The 26414-nt window shown below is 38.7% G+C and overlaps 1 protein-coding gene across 2 annotated transcripts in view; it reads right to left on the bottom strand.

Moving 5' to 3' along the window:
- The window catches only part of LOC108892057 (corticotropin-releasing factor receptor 1), a 51892-nt gene that overhangs the window by 16960 nt on the left and 8518 nt on the right, over nt 1-26414 (bottom strand). For both annotated transcript variants that reach the window (XM_018689497.2, XM_018689496.2), the window contains exons 5-6: nt 9072-9157; nt 1075-1181 (exon numbers count right to left, since the gene is read on the bottom strand). In XM_018689497.2, coding sequence (XP_018545013.1) covers nt 1075-1181; nt 9072-9157 — 193 coding nt within the window. The remainder of the gene's footprint in view (nt 1-1074; nt 1182-9071; nt 9158-26414) is intronic.

The following is a 26414-nucleotide window of genomic DNA, read 5'->3' on the forward strand; positions in this document are numbered from 1 at the left end:
CTCTAGCACTGAGTCTCTAGTATGCATGGAGCAATTACAATGAAATGATAGGCAGTACTGATAGCACTCTGTGAGCCAAGTCATCTACTCCACTGTGTCCTTGACACAATAAAATAATATACATTTTACATACACAAACAAACCTATAGTTTAAGTAAGGATTAATGGACAAATTGAAGTTCAAAAGTCCTTCGCTTCTATGTGGAAGGTATTGTTAAAAGAATTTACAGCAGATTTCACTCATGTCACATCACTGAAGCTGAAGATGCTCCTCCGTGGCTGCTATTTCACTGCTTTTTTAACAAACTGTTCAATGCCCTGAAAAATCCTGCTCTGCTCTACACTGCGATCCCCTCCTCTCGCTCTTTCTTTTTTTTTCTTTTCAGTTCCACAACACTGAACAGGAAGTGTCAGCCTTTCTCTCCATCACACTGGCAGCAGCAACCTTCCCTTAAATGGTTCTCAATCTCATTACAAAGTGGAGAAGGTTGAGTAATAAATGCCAAACTCCTTCACTACCCCAGTGCCATTTTTAGCTGGCCGACACTTGTCCTCCCTGCCTCCCTCGCTGTCCGAGCCGCTGTGGCCCACAAACACGGGTTGTGCATAAACGTTGTTCTGTAGAGCTTCTATTTATTATGTCTCTCTGTGCCCTTTCACGCTTTTCTCACTCCCCGGGGGTGTCTCGGGGATCGATAACAGCCCCGGCTATTGAGGGTGCTAAGACCTTTCTCTCGTTAACGCACGGTTTACTTAGTCGTGTCAGAGAAACCCATTCCACCTCCACCAGTTGTCCCAGCAGGCCTCCACCAGACTGTTTAGGTTTTTGCCGTTCTCTGAGATGGGTCTATTATTCCAGTTTGTGGGGGAAATGTGCCCTAGTTTTGCGGGCGTCTAAACCCTTTTACATCTGCGGGATTGAGATAGGGAAGGTTTCATCCCATGACCAAATGGTTTTTGAATAAGAACGAGAGGCGCTTTGAACGAGAGATCTCGAGAATACTGACGTTTCTGTCACATCATGGATGTCTTTGGGATTATCAGTGGACTGGTTGTGATGGGACCAACACTTACCTCAAACACAAGAAGAGGAAGAAGGCTATGAGCAGAGCCACCATCGAGATGCAGTGACCCAGGAAGTTTATGATCACAGCTATTTGGTAGTGCATCTTGCCTTTTTTCTGCAGGGAAAAAAATAAACACAGGATGAGTCTTGTGGGTATTTCTGATTCTTAAAAATAACAGTATTTTCCGGACAAGAGGAGAGACTTAAAAGACTGAAAATCCTCTTTTATTTTACAGTTTTTTTTGAGCCAGCTCCTGCTGTGGTGTTGAACAGGGACGAGTGTTCAAACAGTAGGAATGTTAAGACTCACATTTACAGTCCTGGTTTTTGGCAATAATAAACTCTACATTATTAATAGTTAGTTTATTCAGTAATAATGAATCAATAAGCACTTAATACAGCTATAGTAAATATTACAACATGACGATATGAGACAGACATGTAAAAAGGCCCCTGATCCCTCCAACACACAGTGTTTCACTTTGTAGTTGTTTTTTGTCTCTTTGTATTTGCTTTGTGTTTTTTGGTGGTAATTTTAGATCTTTTTCACCTCTTAGTGGTCCTTCAGTGTCCCTTCCTAGTTGTTTTGCATCTCCTGTGGTAGTCTGACGCATCTTGTTGGTCATATTTCTTTCCTTTGTGGTCCCTTTCTGTCTCCTTCTGGCAGTTTTCTATCTTTTTGTGGTCATTTTTTGTCTCTCTGTAGTTATTTTGTGTCTCTTTGTATTTGCTTTGTGTCTTTTGGTGGTAGTTTTGCTTCTCTTTTGGATTGTTTTGTGTCACTTTGTGGTCACTTCACATATTCTGCTGGTCATTTTGTTTCATGATTGTGATTGGTTGTGCTTCTAATCATTCTGTATGTCTGTGGTCATTTTGCATCCCTTTGTAGTTGTTTAGCGTCTTCTGTGGTAGTTTAGCGTCTCTTGTGTGTGTGTGTGTGTGTGTGTGTCTTTGTGCTCGCTTTACATCCTTTTGCATCTTCTGTGGTAGCTTTTTGTGTTCATTTTTTATGTCTTTGTGGTGCTTTTGTGCCTTATTGTTGAAGTTTTATAGTCTTTGTGGTCAATTTGCATATTTCATGGTAGTTTAAGTGTCTCTTTTGGTTAATTTTTCATCTCTTTGTGGCCGTTACATTGCCTTTGCAACAAGAATGTTAACACTCAGCGCTCTATCCATGATACTAATAAGACAACTACCTATAGGTCAGATTTGATCAGATTTCAGGGGGGCCTGTGCCACCCCATGCCATCCCTCTGGCCCCTCCCCTGGTTTTTAAACATGAATACTGTGAAGCTTGTAAGCATGCACAGTCTCAGAGGCCTTCTGCTACAGCTGAAGGTTTTACATAGAACATCTTCCTCTAAATCTGTGCCTAAGACCACTGTCTGTGACTCAGATATCCATTGTGATCGGATTTCCCCCACACTACCAACAGTAATCTGTGCTGTAAGTGGATTTATGTAACCTACTGGTGTCTACGGCCAAGATTAAATGTGGGCATGTTTAATCCCTGCCCCACCCACCCTGAAACACGTCATCTGTCCCATTCACTATATTTTGGTGCAGCAGCTCAAATCTTTAACTCTTTCTAAGTCTGTGGTGGACAGATGGTGTGGTATCTTCAAATCAACAGCACAGACGCTTTTCTCCATCTGATTAATGAACACACATCAATTCTATAGTAAATTCAGGAACAGTGATTTCTGAAAAACAAATCAAATACCAAAACAAACAAACAAATTAGGTTCTCTGTCACTGCCCTCCAGAGAGATATATGACCTTATGACCTTTGCAAAACGAGATATACAAACATTTTCTGATCTGCCACCTTTATGGTCAAGGTGTGATTTGTTTGGGGTAAAGGAAAGATTGTAGTCATGGTTTTCTGTTTTAAGCTCTTAAGATTGGCCAGTAATTACTCTCATGGCCACAAGATGTCAGTTGTCGGGAAAACATAAACGTACTGAATCAACTTGAAGATAAAACATTTTTTTTTTCTGGAAATTATGCTAGAAAAAGTCAGGTTCCTCTCATATAATGTATTCATAACATCAGATATTCTTTTTGAATGTAGAAAATAGAAGTGTAATTACGGCCTTTCACAGAGAGTGTTGCATTAATGGATAGTTTGTAGCCATAATATTGCTGGACTAGCAAGTATTTTCAGTCTGTTTATTGTGAGTCAGTCAGCACTCAAAGTGTTAGTTTAGCCCAGTTTAACCTGCAGGAATTTTTCTCAAGGCTTGCGTAGTGTGATTTGCTGCCACAGAAAAAATACATATATGACAAGTGAGAACAAGTTCATAGCATCTCCCAATGTTTGTACTGCATAAATGAACCAGGGAGAAAATCTGTCATACAGAAAAGAATTACAGCTGTCAAAGCTGTCACTGTCATTTCATGTTTCACACATGAGATGAAGGGCCTCAGTAATGTGAACTCTCTTCTCCTTGGATTTAGGAGATCACAGTTTCCCAACAGGACGAGTGTTGAAGTGTTGCTTATCCCCAAAAAGTCTCAAAAACAGATGTTATAATCTCTGTCATCTGTCTGATGAATGATGAATGTGGTAGATTATTTTATTTGAACAAACGACCAACGGTACAATAGATAACTATAGGTTTGGAGTCGAGTCTATTTTAGTGCAATAATCACATGACATACGTACTGTTAAGAGTTATAATCATTGCTGTAAAGTGATCTCTTAGCATACTTCAGACTATGGCTGAACAATATGTGAAAAAATCACAGTGAGACAGATATTGCAATCTGAGTCACAATTTTAGCAGGAATTCTTTTTCATTTTTACAGAAAAAGAAAACATGAAAATGACTATTTGATTTTTTTGCTGGGGTCTTTCCAAACAAGATCTGTAACACCACAATGCATCATTTATAATGGTACATAGCGGTTTAAAGTTCTCTTTCAAGCTCCCCTTTTTCATTCTTTACACTTAACCATTGATGCAATTTATTGTGTCAAAATTACAAAAACACAATGTTCTTGCAGAGAGATTGGGGAGGCAGGCTATGACAGCAGGCTTTTAGCCACGTCTCTGAGTGTGGCTGTTCAGAAAAGGTGTAAACACTTTTGCCTTTGGTTGACCTGTCATACACCTCTTCACCTCTTGTACACTGTACACACTAAAAGGATGCTGTCTCAGGCTGGTACCATTACATCAGATATTCTTATTCAGAAAGCATCAGCTTCCATCAAACAGAAGATTTTGTGTCCCACAGGTTACACTGGACAGATTACACAACTTCACTGACGTGCACCTGTGGAGGATGAGCACTGAGAGATGAAACTGATTTCACTGCTGCTGCTTATTTCTGATACAATATACACTCAGTTAACAGTGTATTAGGAACATCTTACTAACACTAATGTGGTCTAAAACAACAGTCCTGAAATAAATTCTCCTTTATGTTCAGTTTGTGTTGAAACAGTTACAGAGAGGAGTTGATTCAGCTCTGTGAGCACTGAATGCTTTAGGGTCACAATACATTTTTGGGCTCATATTTATATTTATATTTGGAGTGTATACTTTAATATTTATTAATTATTTAATAATAATAATAATACAAAGAAAAGAACAGATTTAGTTGTTTGCAAACAAACAAGAATAATTTTGGCATAAAATGTATTTGCAGTCACCATCTAAGTATATTCACATTCTGCACTTGTCAGTATAGAAATAAATTCTCCTTATGGTATGATTTCTCTGACGTACCTCATCAAGCAGCAGAATTTAGTTTCCAATTTTTCATTATTTCAAACCCATTTATATATTTAGACATGGTGAAAACTGTGTTAATTATTTCCAGAGATTTCATGATTTCACAAAAAATAAAATGAACTTAATACTATATGCCCATGCAGAAAAACAAACCATCTGATTTTCTGCATGGCATGGATTTTTGAACTCTTTTTAACTCTTAAGTTTAGACACTGTTTACATTCAGTTCCTACAAGTCTGATAAACACAGGTCCAGATTTGCTGCTCTGTAATGAACCATCCAGACCTCTCAGGTCATCTGGGACAGATCTCCTCACTGTCCCCAGAGTCTAAACTAAACATGGAGGAGCAGCATTCAGTTTTTACGCTCCACATCTGGAACAAACTCTTCTTATACAGCTGTCAGTTCTTTTAAATCAGGGTTTAAGACTTTTCTGTTTACCACCACCTCTTATTAAAACCATTCATTAATCCATTCTTGTACTGCAACATAATTTTTACTCTAGTGTTTTATGCTATTTTAGTTTTTATCTTTTACATTTGGTGTTCTTTACTTTGGTGTTTCTTTTGTACATGACATTCCTAATAATCTGCCAACTGACAATTTGAAAATATGTTTGTAAGGTTTGTTTTGTTGTCTTACTAAATGTGTTTTCTTATGTCCTGTTTCAAATCAAACTATAGCAACTAGTCGATCAATAGGTTAATCAATCCGCGAGTTTGGAAGTATTTTGATTTTAGTATTCTTTAAATCAAGTATTTAATCAAGTATTGTACATGACAGTAAATTGAATGTTTTGGGGTTTTGGACTGTTGGTTGGACAGAACAAAACATTTTAAAGATTGTCACTCTTGATTTTCACAGCCCTACCCAACCACAGCCCACATTGTGTAAATAAACACACTGTCAAGTTCATCTGAAGCTAATATGGGTCTTCAGCAGTCTGAGTTGGGTATTTTCGTCCCAGCAGTTGCATACTTAAGGTTTATTGCTTGTGTTTTGTCCCAGTTAAGAAAAACCTAAATGCATCTACCAGGTCAGATCCCTCTGCTGTAGCAGAACACATTTTTTCACCAAACAAGGACTGTAGATTCTGTCCCTCATCTTTTACAGCAGAGTCACACTATAAAGGGATCATCTCAAGGGTAGTATCATAAGACAAATGATTCCTGCAGACATACTCTTTCAATGTACATATGGCATGTGAGAATTAATATAGATTTGGAAAATTAAATGTGAATCAGTCCTGAAATAGACACTGATTTGTGCAGGAGTGGCCAACACACATTAGCACATAAATCAAGCCAATAGGAGGGTTTAAATGGATAGCAGAGCCTGAGAGGAAGGGGGTGGACGACAAGAGGATAATATAAGACCCACCCACCACACAGCCTCAGGTCTCACAAAATGTGTGGGCCACAGGAGCCAGAACCAAACCTGACTCACTCTCTATAGGAAACAACAAAGACACTTAATAACCTCAAGCAAGTCCCAAAAGGAAAAGATGTTTTTTCCCTCAGACAAACTTTCCAATAAGCGTTTGATCCTCTCTATCCTTTCTATTTCCAGTGGGACCACTGAATATCCAGTTCAATATGGACTGAACTTTAAAGAGAAGCTGCTTCAACTCCCCCTCATTTTCCCCCGGATGTCAATCACACCACCTGGTGATTTATTTCAAGGCTAGAAAAAGAAAAGGAAAAAAATCAAATACACATTTTTAAAAGGTCAGACACTCTATATCAATCTTCTGCCAGGATCGATTGGACATCAGAGTCAGAGAGTCTCAGAAAAAAACACTAAATGAAGGGTTTCGGTCCACAACACTGTTCGCTAATGCTCACAGATCTATAAAGGACAAACTGACTACAACTGTAGTGCAATGTGGTAACTGACAGGCAAGCATGTGAATGAAATCCTTTATATTTGTCTTATTGCCAACAAATCCCATGAAAAGACCAAAACCAGCAATAAACTGATCCTGCTAACAGGTATTGTGTGTATATCTTAGTCCTCTGTGCCACAGAGCTCTAGCCACAAACTACAAGAACACATCAGTGATCCACACTGTTGCACTGACTGACAGGTTCCTTCATTAAACACACAGTAGTTTACTCTGACTCCAGCCCCCATATTGCACACCTACAGCCTCGTTCCAGATCCTGAATCACCACCTATACCTGAGATTTTTCAGTGAATCAGATATGTCTGGTGTTACGTTCACTGACGTATGTTTCCCTTGTTTGAAACACAACTGTCTTCCTGTGGCATATATTACTACATTGTTTTCACAATTAAGTTGTGGCAGCATTACCTCTGAACTGAATGCTGTTTATAATCTAAGCAGATATTGTCTTGTAACATTAGATAAGTTGGTGGAAAGCAAATGAAATACACTGTTAATTTTACTGACATGATTGTGGCTTACAATATTTTAACAACAGTCCTTGTTCTGTTATTATTATCATCATTATTATTTTAGTGTTGCAGTCTCCGACCATGACCAGCAAGAATTTAAGGTTAACCATTGAGAAAGACAAAAAAAAAAAGAAAGAAAAAAAAAAGAAAAAGAAAAAAAAACTGTAGTCTGATGGAGATGTTAGTAGAATCAAAAAAGCCAAGAGGTTATTAGGTTAACTTAGCTTAAAAACACAGTCACTTGTCAAAGGCGCTTCTGGATGAATATGCTAACACTTTGACCCCCATTTAGCATTTATAAGCGTATACTAAAAACATCTGAAAAAAAAAATGTTTATATCACATTATAATGTAGTTGTAAAGATTATTAAGATTATTAACAAATTTGTCAATAACTATAATGCTGCCCGGTGACACACGTAGAGGCTGCCATGAGACAGTATAGTAAAACACAGCTGTACTGGTACGAAATATGAACATTAAAAAACACTTAGAATAAACCCCTGGCATGAGCAGAAACCAGCTAACTGAACACAACCTCATACTGAATGAAGGAAAATGAAACAGCATTTCAGTCTCTGCTGCTGTACATTCTCACTAGAGCACCAAATGTATTAATCCTCCACTGAAAAGTATAAGTATAGATTTTACTCATATTTGAGTAACATTAGCTAAAAGCTACAGTGCCCAGCTGAGCCGTTTTAGATATAATTATACTCTACATTTGTGATGCATTTTTAAATATTTAAATCTTCTGTTGGAAAATATGGGTTTTTTGGCTGAAAGCCACAGACAGGGCAAACATATTGTTGGTTTTGGTCTTCTCATAGGATTTGTTCACAATTAGAAAAAACACCAGAATTATCCTTTGAATGCATAGCAAGGGTCTAGATTCTTCTTAAAAATGGAAAACAGAAAACATTCGGACAGAGCTTACTGAACCTGCTCAGGGTTACCGTGTTTACGGAAACTCAACTACTTAATATTCAGTTTCAGCAGATGGTTAGGCTGGGCAAAACAAGCACACTGCTGCCACATGTTTTTGTCATGTAATTTTATATTTTATATACAATATTTCAAATGTCTACTTGTTGCAGGCTGATTTGGGTCAGCGTGTTCTGTCTGAAAGCTTTGTGCGCCGCTCAATCCTAATTAAAATGAACGCTCATCACCATCACATCTGCGCATCACACTACAACATCCAGGTGGAGGCTGGGAAAAAAACAACAACACAGCAACATGTGAAAGAATAAAAATCTGGAGCACAGCAGGACCATAACAGCAGCATGCCGAGCAACTGTGTTTCCCTCTGCTTTCACGAATTGCTCACATCGCTGGAGGACAATGCTGCTCGGTAGGAAAAAAGTCACTCTTTTGGTTGCCATCTCTTTTGAGGAATTCACAAAATGAGAGAAAGGGAAATAGCTGCAGGTTGATTAGCAAATTTCAAGCTTCCACCTACATATAGAGCCAGCCAAGCCTCGGCAACTCTGGGCAAAATGACATGAAAGCTGCAGTGCAGGGGCCTATTTAATGCAAATTCAATACATTCATTGTCCTTTCTGAAGCTGACTCCTTCAAGTGATGCTCTTGGGGCATTCCCAAGTACATTCATAGTATTTTTAGTATTTGATAGTGTCCTTTTACAGCTGCAGCCTCCAAGACACCAAATCCCAAATCCATATTTACTATAAATAAGCCTGCAGTGGTCATCTTCCACTGCTAACCTGGCCTCTGTTGTTGGGTTTTTGATTAACGCATGGAGCTGTTTCATGCATTGAGGGCCTTTGTGAAGAGCCTCATTAATCAGGACACATGCACACAAACACCACACACTGAGGTCTTACCTCCTCGTGAAGTATGGCCTTACACATGGAGTAGTTCCCCTTCAACGCCCATGTCCCATTTGCAAGACATTTCCTATAAACATTATCTGCACAAGAGAGCAAGAGAGGAAACAGACAGAAGGCTGCTGTTAAAAGGTGAGGTGACTCATTTAGATTTTCTTCTTATTTTCTCAATTTTTCAGCTGATGTGGAATACATTTTTTTGCTTCTTGTTTCCTTGGAAATATACAGGATATGAATTCCTGCTCGATTCGTACTGGCACTGTGACCTTTTCTGCTTTTGAGACTAATAGGGAGAGATATCATTAGAGGGAGCAACAAGCTGTGATTTTTCACACATTCACTGTCAGGACAGTCTGCCACCCTCTGCTTAAGCATTGTTCTTTACATTTAGACCTCCAATTTTATCCACGAATGACCTGTGTTCAACCCGCGTTTCTCCAACATTTTACACGCATTTATTCTGGTGTCAAGCTGTTTGCCAAAGATGTGGGAAAGTAGGGGCAGGTCAGCTGCTTCCTCACAATAATAGGCCATTATTGACAATTTTACCACAAGCTGTGACCCTATTAAGAGCTATATTTTTTAAAATTTCAATCCCTATCTCCTCCTTGAAATCAATGAAAGACTCAGACTGGAGCTGTGACAGAGTGAAACAGCATATGGATGTTTATTTTCTATTTTAAAAATGTCATTTCTGCACATTGCTGCTTAATGCAGCCCAAATAGTGGGGGATCGGCATGAAGGCACTGACAAATGATGAGTAAAATTACATTTTTCCATGCTGGCCGGCTGCATCACAGAGCACATTCACAGGACAGAAATGAAATAATCTGAACCAAATTTCACATTTGTCATTTCATATTTATTATGTCTTAAGATGAAAGAATCAAATTCATGAAATAGGCCACTGAGGAAATGAAATGCTGCAAATGAGGCAATTTGAAGTTGAAAGGAGAGATGTCAGACATTTTTTAAAGATATTTTTTGACATGAGCAGCTGTCTGCGAGGGAACAGGTGAGGCTACCAGATTTTACAGCCTGTGAATAAAATGTTCAGAGCTAAAGCTTGAGGTTCGGTTAATTTAATGATAAGCACAGTTAAAATTAAGTTAGTTCTGGTGCCTGCTATATAACAATATTAACAGGTTGAAGTGATTACTGTATGCAGCTGGGACCAGAACTCATGCAACATAAAATATTCAGGACAGGTTTGAAAGATTATTTCATCTTTGGGTCAGGCTTTCTGTCAGCGGAAGGAAGATTTTGACAATCTGCAGTGAGAGCACATACGTTATGTGTCAGCCAGGTAAACGCTCGTCGCGAACCAAAACATCTTCCACTGAGTTATATGGACAGGTCTGACCCTGATCTCGAGGCGGGTCGTCTCTGCGGGTCGTTAGACTTCTTTTCCAGTGACAGTCAGCCAATTCTGAGGACTCAGTGGAAAAGTGAAAGTGAAATTTGCTGAGCAGAATTTAGAGCCTTTACTAAAGGAAAAATAAAACAATATAAAAATACTCCATTACAACCTCCATGAAAAACCCACTTACGTAAAAGTATTATTAGAAAGATTTACTTTAAGTATCAACATAAAAGTATTCGCTGATATATTACTGTCTGTGGCATTAGATTGATAATAATAGTGCATCAATGTGTGATCATTTTACTGTCTACTTTATATACAGTTTGGCCCTGTTCACACCTGGAATTAACATGTGTCTTATCCAATCACAAGTGGACAGCTCTAAGCACATTGTTCACACCTGGCATTAGAACGTCTCCACTCAATATGCAAATAAACCTAGATATTTCTGTTTGGACCAAAAGCAACAGGAAGCAGCAAAGAACTTTCTGTGCATAGTCTGTCAGAAATTAAAAGAAGAAGAAGAAACGTATTTTCTTTGGCGTGTTCCAGGTGAACCATATCGCCTAAGATTTTCATCCTCCCTGTGAGATATCTCTGTGGGCTCTCTGAAAATTTCAGACCTCATAGGACAAAGCCAGCATATGCTTTTTGAGCACCAATTGAATGAGTATGAATGAGTACGTACTTCCAGTCCATGTCTGAATGTAATCTGAGTGATCAGATCTCAGCTGTGTCCTCAATAAGGTGCACTTACCCCGGTACTTAGAACTGTCCACTTGTGATCAAATCACCCAAGACACATGTTAATGCCAGGCATGAACAGGGTCTCTGGCTGGTTTAGTCCTGTGGTTCCCAACACAGGGGTCTGGCCCCTCTAAAGGGTCACCAGATAAATCTGATGGGTCATGAGATGATTTACAGGAGAGGAGGGGAGAGACTACTATTATTAAAATACTCCAGCTCTTTGATGTCAAAAAGTTACATCACACATTTTTTACACTGTCCCTTTAATACTGAAGCTAAAATGTCATTATTGGAAGCATAGTAATTAGTAAGAGTCTCAAAAATTTCATCGAACCACAATCAGACACCTGGCATCATGGCATTTCGAAATGTACTGGTTTCCCCTGTCAGCATAATTACACAGGGATTAAATCTGAGCATTTTGGAGATGAGCTCTGTTTTGGGCTCTAAAACACCAAATGCATAGAAGACCAGAACAGAGGCTAACATCGCATCCACGTTCGCATGTGCTCGGCCTGAGATGGAGGCAGATAACCCTAAGTGCATGTTTTAGTAATGAGAAATTTTTTTGAGGAGGGTAAGCGATAAAACAGGATTGGGTTGCCTGAGGGCAATAATGTGCAATGAGCTGGGTAAAAATAGCATGTTGACAGTGTAAGGGGACTGTCATCCCCAATCAAGATTACCTAGCTTATGATATTCCCTGAACCCCAAACGCAATATCCTAGAGAGCTTTGAAATCTGTCTGTGAAGAATTATGTCAAAGTCAAAAGTTAAGATTGACAAAGTTCTGTAACGGACCAACGGTAACATACACAGAATTAATAGTCATTGTTGAATTTTGGAGTTTAAGAGTATTAATTTTGATTTTAGTCCTAAAATGAATCAGTATTTTGCTCATATTAGATTTTAAACTTCTTTAATTCATTCAAGAAACTACATTTATTAGACTTGTCCCTAATAGAGTTTAAGTGCTCCCATAAATCTCTCCTGTTGTTCAAATCAAATTTACATGACATTGCATGATTGGACATATTTCCTCCTGGGGCCCATGGTCACAAATAATTTGAATTTATTATAGTCAAAGCAATAAAGTCACACTATTTAGAAAGCACACATTTAAAAACCAAACTGCAATGCAAATTTTTAAAGAAGGGTTTACAAACCAAATGTGTAAAAGCAGACAAAACATCCAAAAAATAGAAGGAAAGAAAAAAATAAGGCCCATTTCAGCAGAGGTCTTCATTCAGAGCTAAGAGCTTAGAGGTATAAATGGCAGAGCCTTCAAATTAAGTATGACCTTGAAATAAATGGTCTGTGGCACTGGACCGCAGAGTGATTTATGGCTGTTAAACCTCTTCATAAAAAACAGTCAATACACCCTAACATTTTAAAACAAAGACTAAATGTCTTTGAGGATATTTCTTTATATAATAAACAAATTAAGCAGCCTGGTGATAATCCTCTCTGTGTTTTTTGTTTTTTACAGTGGACGCTCATTTATTATTTTGGCATTGTTTGCTGTCTGTTTGCATGTGAGGTGGTGAAAGGAGTTTTACAACTGAAGCAAAATGAGGTGGATTTAATGTTTAATGTTTCATTATTTTCTAGTTAAAATACTATTGTTGTTATGGGACCAGTGCTGCAGTCTGTTTTCTGTTTACAGTGATTCAGGAACTATTCAGACCCCATTCACTGCTTCAGTGCTGAAATCATTCAAATTCATTTTTCTCTCCTCAATGACAAAGCCAAAATAAAATTACAGAAATTATAGCTGATTTATTAAAAAAAAAGGAAAAACTGAAATATCACATTGATACCAGTATTCAGACCCTTTACTCTGTACTTATTTGAAGTGCCTTTGGCAGTGATTACAGCCTTGAGCCTTTTTGGGTATGATGAGATGAGCTTGGCACACCTGGATTTGGGAATTTCCTGCCATTCTTCCCTGCAGATCCTCTAAAGCTCTGTCAGGTTGGATGGTTGGTGTCAGTGGACAGTCATTTTCAGGTCTCTCCAGAGATGTCCGATCAGGTTCAAGTCAGGGCTCTGGCAGGGGCACTACAGGACATTCACAAAGTTGTCCCTAAGCCACTCCTATGTTGTCTTGACTGTGTGCTTAGGTCCACTGTCTGTTTGGAGGTTGAACCATCAGGCCAGTCTGAGCCCAGTCTTTCTATGTTTAACAACACTCAAGATATTACATGAAGTGCAAATGCAGAAAGAGATTCAACCTGCAAGCTGCTCTTTAAGGGAATATTCGAGTGGTATCAGGGTATTTCTCCAAAACGATCAACTATGCCTTTAACCTTGAACGGATAAACAGGTTTAAGCTCGATTTTTCAGTACAACATGTTAAATGTTGACAGACAGCCTATGTGTAACTGTGACAGAGGGATGACAGTATTTATACAATAAACTGCTGACCTACCTTTAAAAACAGATAGTATACTCTATACCTGACCATTTTATGACAGAGTAAATGTCATGGAGGAGTTGTTTCTGTGTTTTCTGGCATTGTTTGTTGTCAGTTTGCACGAAGGAGTTTTACAGCTGAGGCAAATTAAGGTGGATTTAATGCCCAGACATTGTTTCATTATTTGTAGTTTTAGTAGCAGTAGTGTAGTTGTTATGGTATGTGTTGTTTCCATTTGCTACAGTACTGCAGTCTGCAAAGGTTGATTCATCATTTTGAGATAGAGGATTGCTCACTGTTCCAAGAGGCTGATAACAGTATTGATATGCCATCTCTCTGTGTTAAATATGTTACACATCTGATGATTTAAGAATTGTGGTTTTAGGGGGAGTTAAATGACTTGGCCCGCACAATGAGGTTACCAGATTTGGCTTGCCCAAAGACCAAAACCAGCATCTGTGTTCACCGTTTTTGCAGGCAATGTTTTGGCAGATGAATAAAGTGTTGTTTGTCAGAGGGTAGTTCCAACAACTGTCCTTAAAAAAAAATCACAAATTGTTGTTTTTATATTTTATGTACAGGTGAAACAAACAAGCTTTAAAGGTGCTAGCAGTCATACGGTCATATTTTCACTTTGAGAAAGCTAGGCTAGCTGTTTCCCCTTGCTTCCAGTCTTTATGCTAAGCTAAGCTAAGCGCCACCTGACTCAAGCTCTGAACTTATCTCACAGACATCGATCGAGATCGACGGAAACCCCCTCTCTCAGAGAGAAAGCAAATTCCACGGTAAATGAGTAAATGTGATCAGGGAAGCGTTTGAGTGGATAAGTCGAGACAGAGGCCAGCTCTTGAGGTTTCTTGGAAAAGCCTCTCTCTCTTTATTAATTTTACAGGCAGCTCTTTCAGTAGCACATGTACTGTCTTGGACATTCATACATAACATGCATGAATAACGTGAGGTTCACGCTGTGCATCTCCTTTTTGTTACAGTACACCTCACACAGAAGGCACTGGCACAATAGTGTTAACATTCTCCTGCAGCCACTGACAGCATCGTAAAACGCCATTTGCATGGGTCACGAGCTCAAGGTCCCTAAAATAACTGCTGATATCATGTGGTGGCTGCTGCCAAACTGGTGATTTGCCCAGAGTTATATTAACGGCAGACAGGTTCGTCTCTGGAGCATCTTAGAAGGCTCACAGTGGATTTCATTGTTTGAAGGGATGGACGCTACATAGTACATATCAGTTTTAATCTTTGCTTAGTGGCCGGCCATTGTTGTTTCTGAATGGGTGTTAAAAACAGCTCCTGGTCCGTGCCAGGTGCTAAATCCTCCCTGTGGAAACAGGAGCTCTAGGTACATGTGTATGGAACACAGGCATCCCTCCAAGCCCGAGGCTAAATGATCCTCTTTACATTTTATTTCCCAACACTACAAACACACTGCTTAGTAACTAACAGTGTACACAGGGTTTCTCTCTGTGGCTAAAAATCAGCAGAATAGAGCAGAAATGCTGCTGTAACTGTACGCCCTACACAAGCATATATGCTGACCCAAATTTAGTCACACATGCTTAGCACCAACACAACGGATCAATGGCTGCAGCTAAGAAGCATCTTCCTCCTCTGTGCATTTGGAGCACGGGTGTAATTAAAACCAGCATCAGCAGGGAGGAAAATAACATATTATTTGCTCTAAATGTGAGCAAAGCCCCATGTTTCTGGCACCACTGCAGAGCAGAACAAACTGTAAAAATCTGAGCTGTAACCTGATACATTTGCTTGTTTTTGCAGGTCAGCTATTGTTCCTGGAAGCTCTGAGCCTCTGAAAGTGATGTGAGTGTGAAAGGTACTGTACTGAGGTGTAGCGTGAGACTTTCACCTAAGAACATCCTATCCATGTTTCCTGAGCTAATATTTATTCTTGCTTCATTGTATATCTTACAGAGCACACTGTAAGCCTGCGCTACAATCAGTGAAGCTCTTATTTACAGCCGAATATTGTTTCCTACAATATTTTGTTGTGAGAAGGTCTGCACAAGCAAACCAGTCTCACAGCAGTCTGTGAAATCACCTATTGGTTCATGTACATGGATACAAATCTTCAGTTTTGTTATGACACTCAGCACAACTTTCAAATTAATAGATTTCAATTTGAAGATCAGCATCATGGCAGTTCGTGAAATAGTCATGAAATCTGTATCAATCAACATGAAGTTTCCTTTTTCCATCACACTCAGTATGACTTTCAAACTAATGTATTTTAATTTGAAACCAAGTGTCATAGTTAATGAAATACTCAGTTTGTAATCTACTACATGACTACATGTCTACATGGACACAAATTTTCCCTTTTTTTTTTTTTTTTTTTGTAACACTCACCATGACTTTCAATTTTAAACTCAATATCTCATGTAAATAGACACAAAATTTCCTCCTCTTTTTTGGTGACACTCAGCAAATGAAATGAATGTATTCTAATTTTGAACTTATTATTATTATTATCATTATTATTATTATTATTATTATTATTAGTAGTAGTAGTAGTAGTAGTAGTAGTAGTGGTGGTGTGTATTATATTCAACTGTTTCATAAGAAAGTAATAATTTCAGTCCTACATAAAACAGTTTTAAAAATAGCTCCAACTTCAACAGTACAATTCTTTTACAGTTGATACATGAGTAATAATGTTTGAATGATATAATACATAATAGTTCAAAGGTCACAGAGGCCAGTTTTTTTGCACTGAATTCTTCTTATATGACTATACCTACATACAAGTAACATTCTCAATGCAGGGCTTTTACCTATAATGTGGTATTATGACAGTGTGGTATTAGTACTTTACTTTTAATAAAGGGTCTGAAGACACTGCTGGTAAAAGGGGAAATAATCCTAGTGTAAGTCAGTCTCTTCCACAAACAACTCCACACACTAACAACTCAGGAATCCTAGTAAGTCAGAAAGTAAAACTGTTTCTGAAAAGAACCAGACAACAGCTACATTAATGCAACTTTCCACATCTCCCCACACTTCTACAATCAAATAACCATGAGTATTTAGGTGAGTAGCTGTACCTGCATGTGTTCTGAAAACATGCCACCCTGCTGTTCATGGAAAAGTTTGCTACCACCTTATTTTAGAAAGAAAGAACTTGTTAAAATCATTCAAACTGGAAACTGGAGGTACTCTTGAGAAACTGCAGGCAGTCTACACTGAGGGGAATAGAAGCCAGTTTTCACACTGGGTGTGTATTCTGGCTTGCTTCTGTTTGGTTGAGGCACCACAAAGGTTTGCTTAGGACTGTGCAGCCTGTTTTGAAATGAAATGAGCTGTAAAGAGAGAAGAATAATCTACTTTCCTACTACTTACTGCAGGCACACGTGAAGAGAAAACATGATCGCACTTTGCCAATAAAACACTGACCTGTTCATCCCATGGTATGTTAATGTAAATACAGTGGGAGAAAACAAGACTATCGAATTAAAGAATAAATGATATTACAGCCCACAGACTTTAATCAGTTAACTGAAACAATAAATACAAGGTTGCTTGTTAAACATTCAGCCATGTTGGATCCACCTATGTAATATGGCATATTGCACACCAACAGAGGGATGTTCAGGTCATGCTAAGGTAACCTCTGTAGCGTGGGTGTAATTCAGCTCCACTGTTTTATACTAGACATTTTCTGTTAATGTTTGCTAATGAGTCAAACTACAACATGTGTTTTACATTACATGGTAAGAGTGAGGTTTGCGGGCTATAAAACTTTAATTAGTATCTGTTGGAGCCAGTAAATATTTCATTGGTACCTGATTCATGCAGTGAAATTACCCTTTAAATCGGACACTGTATTATAAAGTGTTGCAGAAAATATAAGTATGCACACTTTTGACACACACAGCCCTGCTCATCACATTATATTTGGATCTTCCCCTTCAGTCTCGTCTATCTTTGATGTTACGCTCACATGCTCCCGACTCATGCTCCGCCGTGCTCGAGCTCATTCAACAAAAAGATGCATTGCATTCCCTGTGAGTGAGCAGGGGGGTGAGCCAGGGCGAGGGCTTTGCCACCCCACTGACCGCGAGCATTACTCTAAATAAAACTACACCCCCTGCCCCCTTCCTCCTTTTTTTATCCTTTATAACTGGCACAAGACCCGGCACCTCACAGCAAGCCAGAGAAATGTGTATCCACATAAGTGCACACACATGATGCTCCCACACTTTCAGGCACACACACAGGCGCAAACATACATATGAGAATCTACTGGCCTCCCTCTGGGGACCATTAAGGGAAAGTCAAGCTTGGCAACAAATGGTGAAGGGGTTTCCGGGTGGGGCAAGACGTGGAACAACAAAGATAGTAATGCCAGGCTGAGTCACGAACCCAGAGGAGGGCGTGCAGTGCCACGGGCACCTGTCATGAGTCAGTGGCTGAGCAGTCTGGACAACGCCCCCTGGACGTCTGTCATCCCCTCCATACATATGTTTGACAACATACTGTAATCGTCTGGGAGAGGCAGCAAAGATATCGAGGAGCTTGCAATGATTAGCACGATGAGCATGTGTTGATCGCTCCAATTAGGCTTCGTTCCAGGCTCCAAGTCTCCGCAGGAAGGTTAACTCAAGTGCATTTTGACTTTTTGGATCTTCAGACCTGGATTTTTTCCAGTTTACTTTCCAGGCTTTGCCTCCTACGTCTTAATTATGTGTTTTCTTGCTCACTTCATTAGCCACTTTGAATCAGACAGAGTAAAATATCTTGTCTGTAATGCCTGTTTTTGCCTTTATTGGCTGTTTTATGTGATGGTTGTCTGTTCTTACTTACATTTTTGTACTTTAAAGTAACAAAACGATCTTGATTCTGTTTCATTTTAAATGAATACTTTTACATTTAGGGAAATAGATAGATAATTAAATGAGCCTGATTCACTCATTAATATGAGAGTGATATCATTCAAACTGTCTACCAGATAATGCATGAGCAAATATTCCAAAATGTCAAACTCTTCCTTTAAGGCCATAGGGTTGTACAGTACCCACAGACAGTATGTCAGTCATGTCTGTGAGCGTGGTCAGACAGCGTAACACTGTTATGTGTTTACTGGTTGACCTCCAGTTGATGTCCATCTGGAGGTCGCTCATGTCATGTACTATATGTGGTAGCAAATGGCCCGTGATGCCATTTAACCCGAAGCACGAGGGAAAATACATATATACCACTTCATTTTCAACTCTTGTATATAAAGACTCTTCATGTCACATTAGTCAGAGAAAAAAAAAAAAGAAATATGAAGTGGATTTATAAAGTACAAGTATCTCAAAACTGTACGTAGGTACACCACTAGACTTTCCTTCTACCACTGCCATTTTAATGCTACTTTTTACATCTACTCTACTGCTTTTCAGAGGGAAATATTGTAGCTTTTACTCCACTACATTAATCAGTCAAAACAAGTACTTTTACTTAGATACTTAAAGTATATTTTGCTGCTAATACCTCTTTCCCTTTACTGAAGTAGGATTTTTCATGCAGGAGTTGTAATGGAGTGTTTTAACAGTAATATTATTGATACTTTTATTCAAGCAAAATACGCCTTCCACCACTGGATATCATTATGATGCCAAATATCACCTAAAATCTATTCAGCGTCTGAAAAATGCCCTTTACAGTGGACCCTGGGTCTGAAAGTGTTAACACTTCCCTTACATGATCAGTTTGATAAATTCAGGCTTGTTCTGAAAAAAAGTGTGGAACCATGCAAACACTCTCCTATGGCTCAGCAACTTAAGTCGAGGATTTGTCAGGATCTAATTTTGGAAATCCAGCCTGGTATCCTGATTCAGGGAACTGCTGTTTCATGGTACTGCTATTCAGGGCAGGGACATGTTCAAACCTCGGACACAATGGATGTCGGATTTACCTCCATTTATAATTTTTAGCACCAACGATTTTTAGAGAATGTAAGTTGGTTCAAGTCACAAACACTTGGCTCATAGCCCTCTCCTCTACAGTAACCTGCCATGGATAAAGTTTCGTACTTCTGATGTCTAGTCTAAGTGGGTCAAGATGAGGACGAGTTTGTTGCTTAGCAGATTTAATAATGTGGGTTTTGAGTTCAGTTCATGGCCCCTTCATGTTATCCTGTAACTGGAGCAGAGACAAGAATTCGCATCACCCATCTTTTCTGTGGTAACTCTCAGAATCACAAATTTCAGATCCTTTTACTTATCTGTAAATCTTTTCATGGATTTGTCTTTTGGCTTTGGATTCAAGAAGCTGACTTTTGTACCTGAACTCTGCAGTGATCTCCCTCTGGATCTGCAGACAGCAGCTACATCCACTCAAGCTTTTAAGAGCCCACTCCAGACCCACTGTCCTGCCCTCGTCTTCACCGAAAGCCTCTTAATACTGTCCTAACACACCACTACTAATACTACTACTACTTTACTGTGATTACCACTGACACCTTGTTTGTCTGAGGATATTCAGAATTTTTGTTCATCTTTACTAAAATATATTACATTATTTTTATTATACATTACATTTGTTTTTACAAAAATAATTAAATATGAAACTAACATTGACACAAGAAATGTCTAAAAAGTACGTGCCTCAGTTTGATGTTCCACATTAAAAAAACATTTATTTAAGGACGGAGGACACAACTACTACTAAAATAATAATAACAACGATGAGAAGAACTTTTTCTGTTTATTTATTGTATCCCAATTATTTGGTCTCATAACAAGAGTGCAAATAATATTTTTTAAATATATACATGTAGGAAACAGTTTTCCATGGGTTATGCACCAAGAAGATTGTGCTCTCAATTCTTTTATTGTGGTACAGTATTTTATACCCGTCATGTTATTTTTTTTCTCTTTCAGAACTGTTAATAGATCTCAGCTCGTGTATATTTGTGTGTATTATGCCTGAGAATGACATATCCAAGATAAAATGATTTTTGATCACAGATATGATTAACGTCTCTTCTGAAAGGTCAGATTTGGTTCAGAGCTAAAAAGCTACAAACATGGTGAAAAGGTACATTTGTTCTCATCTGTTTTTTAAATGATGTATTAATTTCATATTTTTTTGCACTCGGGTTACAAAATAAGCATCTGCTGTCTCAGTGATGTTGGCAGCGTACAGTGGTTTACAGAATAACAATGAAAAACATCTTCTTTACTGAGAAGTAATTGAATTTATTATTTGACTTATACAGACAGTGACATGTCTAGTTTTGTAATGAAGGCTGTTGTAGACCACAAGCTTTTTTGATGTTTTTCATGCAGCTGAGAGCCTGAATATGTTCACATATTTATATATGGTTTTAGAAGGTAGGTTTTAGAAAACTACAAACAAGCCTCAGCTTCACTTTTAGCCAGGACATACCAGCATGCACTCTCTCAAATTAAAATCATTGAACACACTGTTATATTTGAACCAGACGTGAAGCTTATGCAGATGGTTTTTAGCTACTTAGAGTGATGAGACAAAATCAGTGACTATGCAAGACGTTTTCTCATCATGAATAACACCCAAAGGTTAAATGTTTGTAGTTGTGTTATCTAATAAAGCAGGGTGTAAAACCAGATCAATATAGTGGATCACGTCTGTACATACTGCCCTGTACACAGAAACAGGGAAATTAATAGTTACCTTGTCTCATGGTGACTGCAAATCAGTTTCCAATGAAATGGAGTGGAAACTAATTAGTTGCAGCCTGTTCAGCCTGTATAGCCACATTCTTTGCTGGCTGTTTTGGCTCAGACAAAAAATATCATTGACACGTCAAGCACGTAAATTTAAAGGCCACACTTGTCATCACCTCCACAAACCATCCAGTCTTTCTAGTGTGAAAGATGGAAATGTGTCCCCCTGTGAAAATTCCAAATTTCAGCGATAATACCTAACATGTGCTTGTGATTAAAATGAGTCGTTTCACTTTGTTGCTGGAATGTGTTGAAATTTAGAAGAGGAGGAGGCATCAAGCATTACACTGAACCCATGGGAGAAATATTAGAAAGAGAGGAACATACAGTAGAGCACCTGAAATACTCTGAGGATGATTCTAATAAATCTGCATTGAAACATTCTGAGTGGTTTCTTTTGGAACAATTTAAAATCTGCATGCAAAAAAGACATGAAACCACAATCAATTTAAAGATATAATACGTGACTTTTCTGCAGTGGTTTACTTACATACCTTATTATCCCAAATGTATCAAGCAATTTTTAAACCTAGAGTAATTATGGTTTTAATGACGTTAATGGTCCATTTCATTTGGTCGTAGGTAAATAGTGTCATATACCCTTTGTACATGTGTCAGCTTTGTTGTTGTCAAAATAAGCCACATTTTTTCAGTACGTTTTTTAGGTCTTTGTCACTTTTAACTATAAATTTTAACTGGATGAAGGATTTTAGTCATCAGATCGGAGAAACAAGCTGAGTAAACAAAAGCAGCAGGTCGGCTAGCAGCCCATTAGAGAACTGCTGCGTTCGCCGAACCGCATCAGAGAAACGCTGATTTTTACTGCGAACCTGCTTTGTACTGTGTTTTCACTGGTTTAAATCACCTGGTCTGTTTGTTTTGGAGTGGACGAGACTGCACAATTGACACTGAAGGGATCCTGACCAGGAGAAGCTGACTGCAGTAGTCATTTCTTATAGTTTTGATTGAGAAAATTACATATTGTGCATTTAAATTCAACAAAACTATTTATCCAACCAGGCAACAGCACACAGCTTTTAACAGCTGTTAAAATAAATAATGTTCTACAGAGCTCAAGCTCAATAAACACCCTTAACAAAAGCAGAACTCAGACCAACAAAAAACTGCTTTCTACAAGAAACGCTGTGAAAGACATGTCAAGACAACATACGTTAAAGTGCACTTTTTGCATATGATGTTTGTGACAGTGGGTCATTTCCAAAAATGCTTTAAAAATAGCAGTGCGTGAACCACAGAGGCAGAGGTCCAGGCTGTCACCATGACAAACCACTCTACAGAACAACAACAGTCACATCACAGGAGTGTGAGCGTGTTTAAGGTTCGTGCGCTTTCCCAAACTCAACACGTATAAACTCGCCCAGGAGAGTGCTCTGGAATGCAAGAGAGTGTGTGTGGTATGTATATGAGGTTTATTAAAAAAAGCGAGTGCAGCCAAAAAAAAAAAAAAAAAAAAAGACATGACAGTTTCTACTTCGCCCACCTCTGTCTTGAACTTACATCTTGAGCTGAGGCAGTTCGTTAGTGCTCCTGGCTGTTGTAATGTCAGTCGTTAGAATGATTGGAGTCACCTGAAGCATGAGGCCAAGTGTGAATGCTTGTTAAATCTCCTGGAAAGGGATGAAGAGATGGGCACTATACGTGTGGGATAAGTGGTGTTGTAGACCTTCTCCTCCATTGAGGGAAATGGTTATTGAGAAATTTCAGTCGGGACCGAAGTGACGGACCACCTGAAGATTAAAATTATCGGCTTTAAATGTGGTGCTTGTGTGATGGATGCCACTGACTTGTTCTGACTGTTTGTGCTGCTAAGTGTTGTTGAATAATGATTTCTCTGACAGACAACTCTTAAAGCCTTGTGTTCATGTCCTTGATGGTTTTAATATCCTGACAACCTGGTACTGTTTAGCTCAAGTGATGCAAGCAAAACCTTGAATGAAAACAGAGAATAAGCTGAGTAGACATGAAACAAAAGCCTGTAAGGTCACAGTGTTTGTCTACCTCTGGAATAAACAGCACTTTTTATCCAGATAAAATGCGTTTTATACCATTTATGTAATGAAATGACACAAAACAGCACAGGTGTTTTATTACATTCTCTCCCTCTGCCTCCTCTGACCTCACTGGTGGAAAATATCAAATATTTAATAATGATTAATAATGAATTAATGCTAATAATACATCTAAAAAGTTAAAGAAGCCATGCCTCATTTGATATCCACGACTCACAATTCAGTAACAATATCACCGAGGAATTTTAGCATTCAAAGTTAAGTGACTCGGCCTTAATATTTCATGAAGTAAACATGTCATCCTCCTGTATCCTGAACACTTTTCTCTACTATTGACCTTTGCTGGCAATGTCAGCTGATGAGCAGTCTTTTTTAAGCTTTTAGGCTATGCCTGAATAGAGATTATGTTAATCCTGAAGGTGAAATGAACCGGTCAAATTACTGGTGAGGCTGCAGCTGAATTTCAGCCCAACTCACTTTCCCTCTCTCAAGTGGCTCCTCAGGGTCCCGTGGGGGTTTTAGACTTTAAATTACCAAGAAACACATTTGCTTTTATCTCATAAATTGACTTAATTGTGTTTACTGTATGTCCCTTGGTTGTGTTTGTATTACTTCAGAGTGCTGCAGTGCCCTAGATAGATAGACATCACAGACCACAGATCCCTGTTTGATAGGAGGATGCCAGGAAGATGTTTGCTGGTGAATTTTTACCTACCTACACAGTATCTGTGTAATTAACACTGGTTATTAGTTATAAGACTCATTATTATACCTTGTCTAAATGAAAACATGAATTAAACATGAATCTGATTAAGTTAAATTCTTCATCATTTTCCTGAAAACCACCTGACATGAAAACACTCTAAAGGATAACTTTAAGTTATAAACTGTGTTATTGTGTTTCTTTGCCTTGTGAAGACTTGGGCTTTGAGCTTCAGTACTTTTTGAACACCGACTTCAGTGTCAAGAATTATTTTCATTACTGATTATCTGTGGATTATTATTTTTTAACTAACTGGTTAAAGGGTTATTCCAGTATTTTTGAGCTTGGCCCTTATTTTCCCAGCAACTCCTCTGTTCTGTGAGGTTAAATTACTGTTTTTGTCAGTGGAGTCTGGTAGTGATATATAGTGATGTTTCTGGTTAAACAAAAAGGATCATACTCTGGTCTGTCTCTGCAGGAAAACCATATTTCTCCATATGTTTGTACATGTATGTTACATCTTACTTCCCCCTTCTTCCAAGAAAAGACCTCATAATTATGAGAAGACAGAGGCATGATAACGTTACCTGATTTAATTACGTCCTCCCAGGTTCAACACAGCGGGGGACATTAATGCCACGGAGTAATGTGGGGCGGAGTTATTATTAGTATGTCAACACTGTGCGTCTCAAGTCTTTATTCAGAGAGAACTCTCTGACTCACTCACGGTTGCTATGTTCGCTCAGGAGCAGCTAAACCGGTGCGAGACGCTTCATAGAAACAGAGAAGCTTACAGGTTAAGGACACACAGTGTTTTGTTGGCAGCGATACTGAGAGAGTAAGGAGCACACCAACATCCTAACTGACCAATTCTGACATTTGCAGGTACATTCAAGGTCTCACAGCTCACTTGCTAATTAGATATCTAGCCTGCAAAGTGATTTTAGCAGTGCACTTTTACCTGGTGGGTGGGTATTTGATGGTTCGTTCAGAAAACTGAGGTGCAGGCAAAAACCATGTCCATGTTTGCAGATAAGAAGGAGAAGGAGGCTCCCTTCCTCTCTCTGAGATTAGTGCTTAATATGAGAAAGTTTAACATGTAAAGATTTGAATGGGTATGTGCGAAAAAAAGTCTCTGTTGAAAGGTTAGGGAACCAGAAACAGTCAGAAGCTGACCCGAGAAACAGACCCGAGAAATAGACCCAAGGATAATTATACCAGATCCAAGATGTGGTTGACCCAAACAGACCCACAGAGAGAGAGAGAACAGCAACACTGACAGCAGCATAATGATCTGCAGTTCACACTCTCCCTCTGCCTTAAAAACATATTTTTCTCCTATAATGATGATGATGCACATGATTAGATAGTTCGCTCAGATTTACTCCAGGCCTCTGATGAGACTCAATATGATCAGGGTCTGGCCAGATTTAGGTCTCGGTTATTAGGAGACAGCATTCTCACCAGCATCTACAGCCATGATGTACTGGGCAGTTATAATCTATATGTCTCAGGGGTCGCTGGGTTGCTGAATCTGTAGATAACCTTGGTTTTAAAGAGCCTGGCGAGTAGGCGGAGACCAAAAACAGAGCTGAAAAGGACGCAGATTCACCAAATGAAACATAATGTTGCTCTGTAACTGTAACTGCTCGATGTGTGAATACACAACTGTTTGCAACAAATTCAAACAAATTCATCAACTTAAAAGGTGATGATATTTCAGCGTCTCCTTCTCTTCCTGCACCCAGTGGTAAAAAAAGGAGTTGCAGGTTTAAACTAAACGCTAAAATTGGCACGAAACACAAAGTACAAACCGGACAAATTGAAATTCTGACCTCATATATGTATATATATATATATATGGAACAGTTTTGTTTTTTTTTTCCAAAAGAGAGCATGGGACGTAATTTACAGAGCAGATCAGTCTGCTGTAGCTATTCAATTTCAGTTGAAGAGCTTGACCTTAGAAGAATCTGTGGTTCAAGAATAGTTCAGCACCAGAGCAGAAATCTGAACCAGTTTCTTACTTTCACAAAAACCCCAGTTTAAAAATCGGATTTCTGGAATACCTACAGAGACACTGCACATAAATATAGGTCCGATTATAGATCCTCTGAACCAGGATCGAGTTTCAAAAAGAATCCTGAATCGGCAGCGATTATCAAAATTAAGAATAAACAGTGTCTCTTGCTGCTGAGGTGGATGTTAAGAAGTGTTTCCTTTTATTGTAACAGGCTTAAACAGGTTTTTCTTTATGAAATTATCCCGTCTTTCTTTCTTTATCATTTAAATCCTGATGCAAACATCATCGTTCACAGCGGGTGCACTACTTGTCTTCAGTACATCACGCTCC

Source organism: Lates calcarifer, linkage group LG23, assembly GCF_001640805.2.
Source record: "Lates calcarifer isolate ASB-BC8 linkage group LG23, TLL_Latcal_v3, whole genome shotgun sequence".
NCBI classification, from domain to species: Eukaryota; Metazoa; Chordata; class Actinopteri; family Centropomidae; genus Lates; species Lates calcarifer.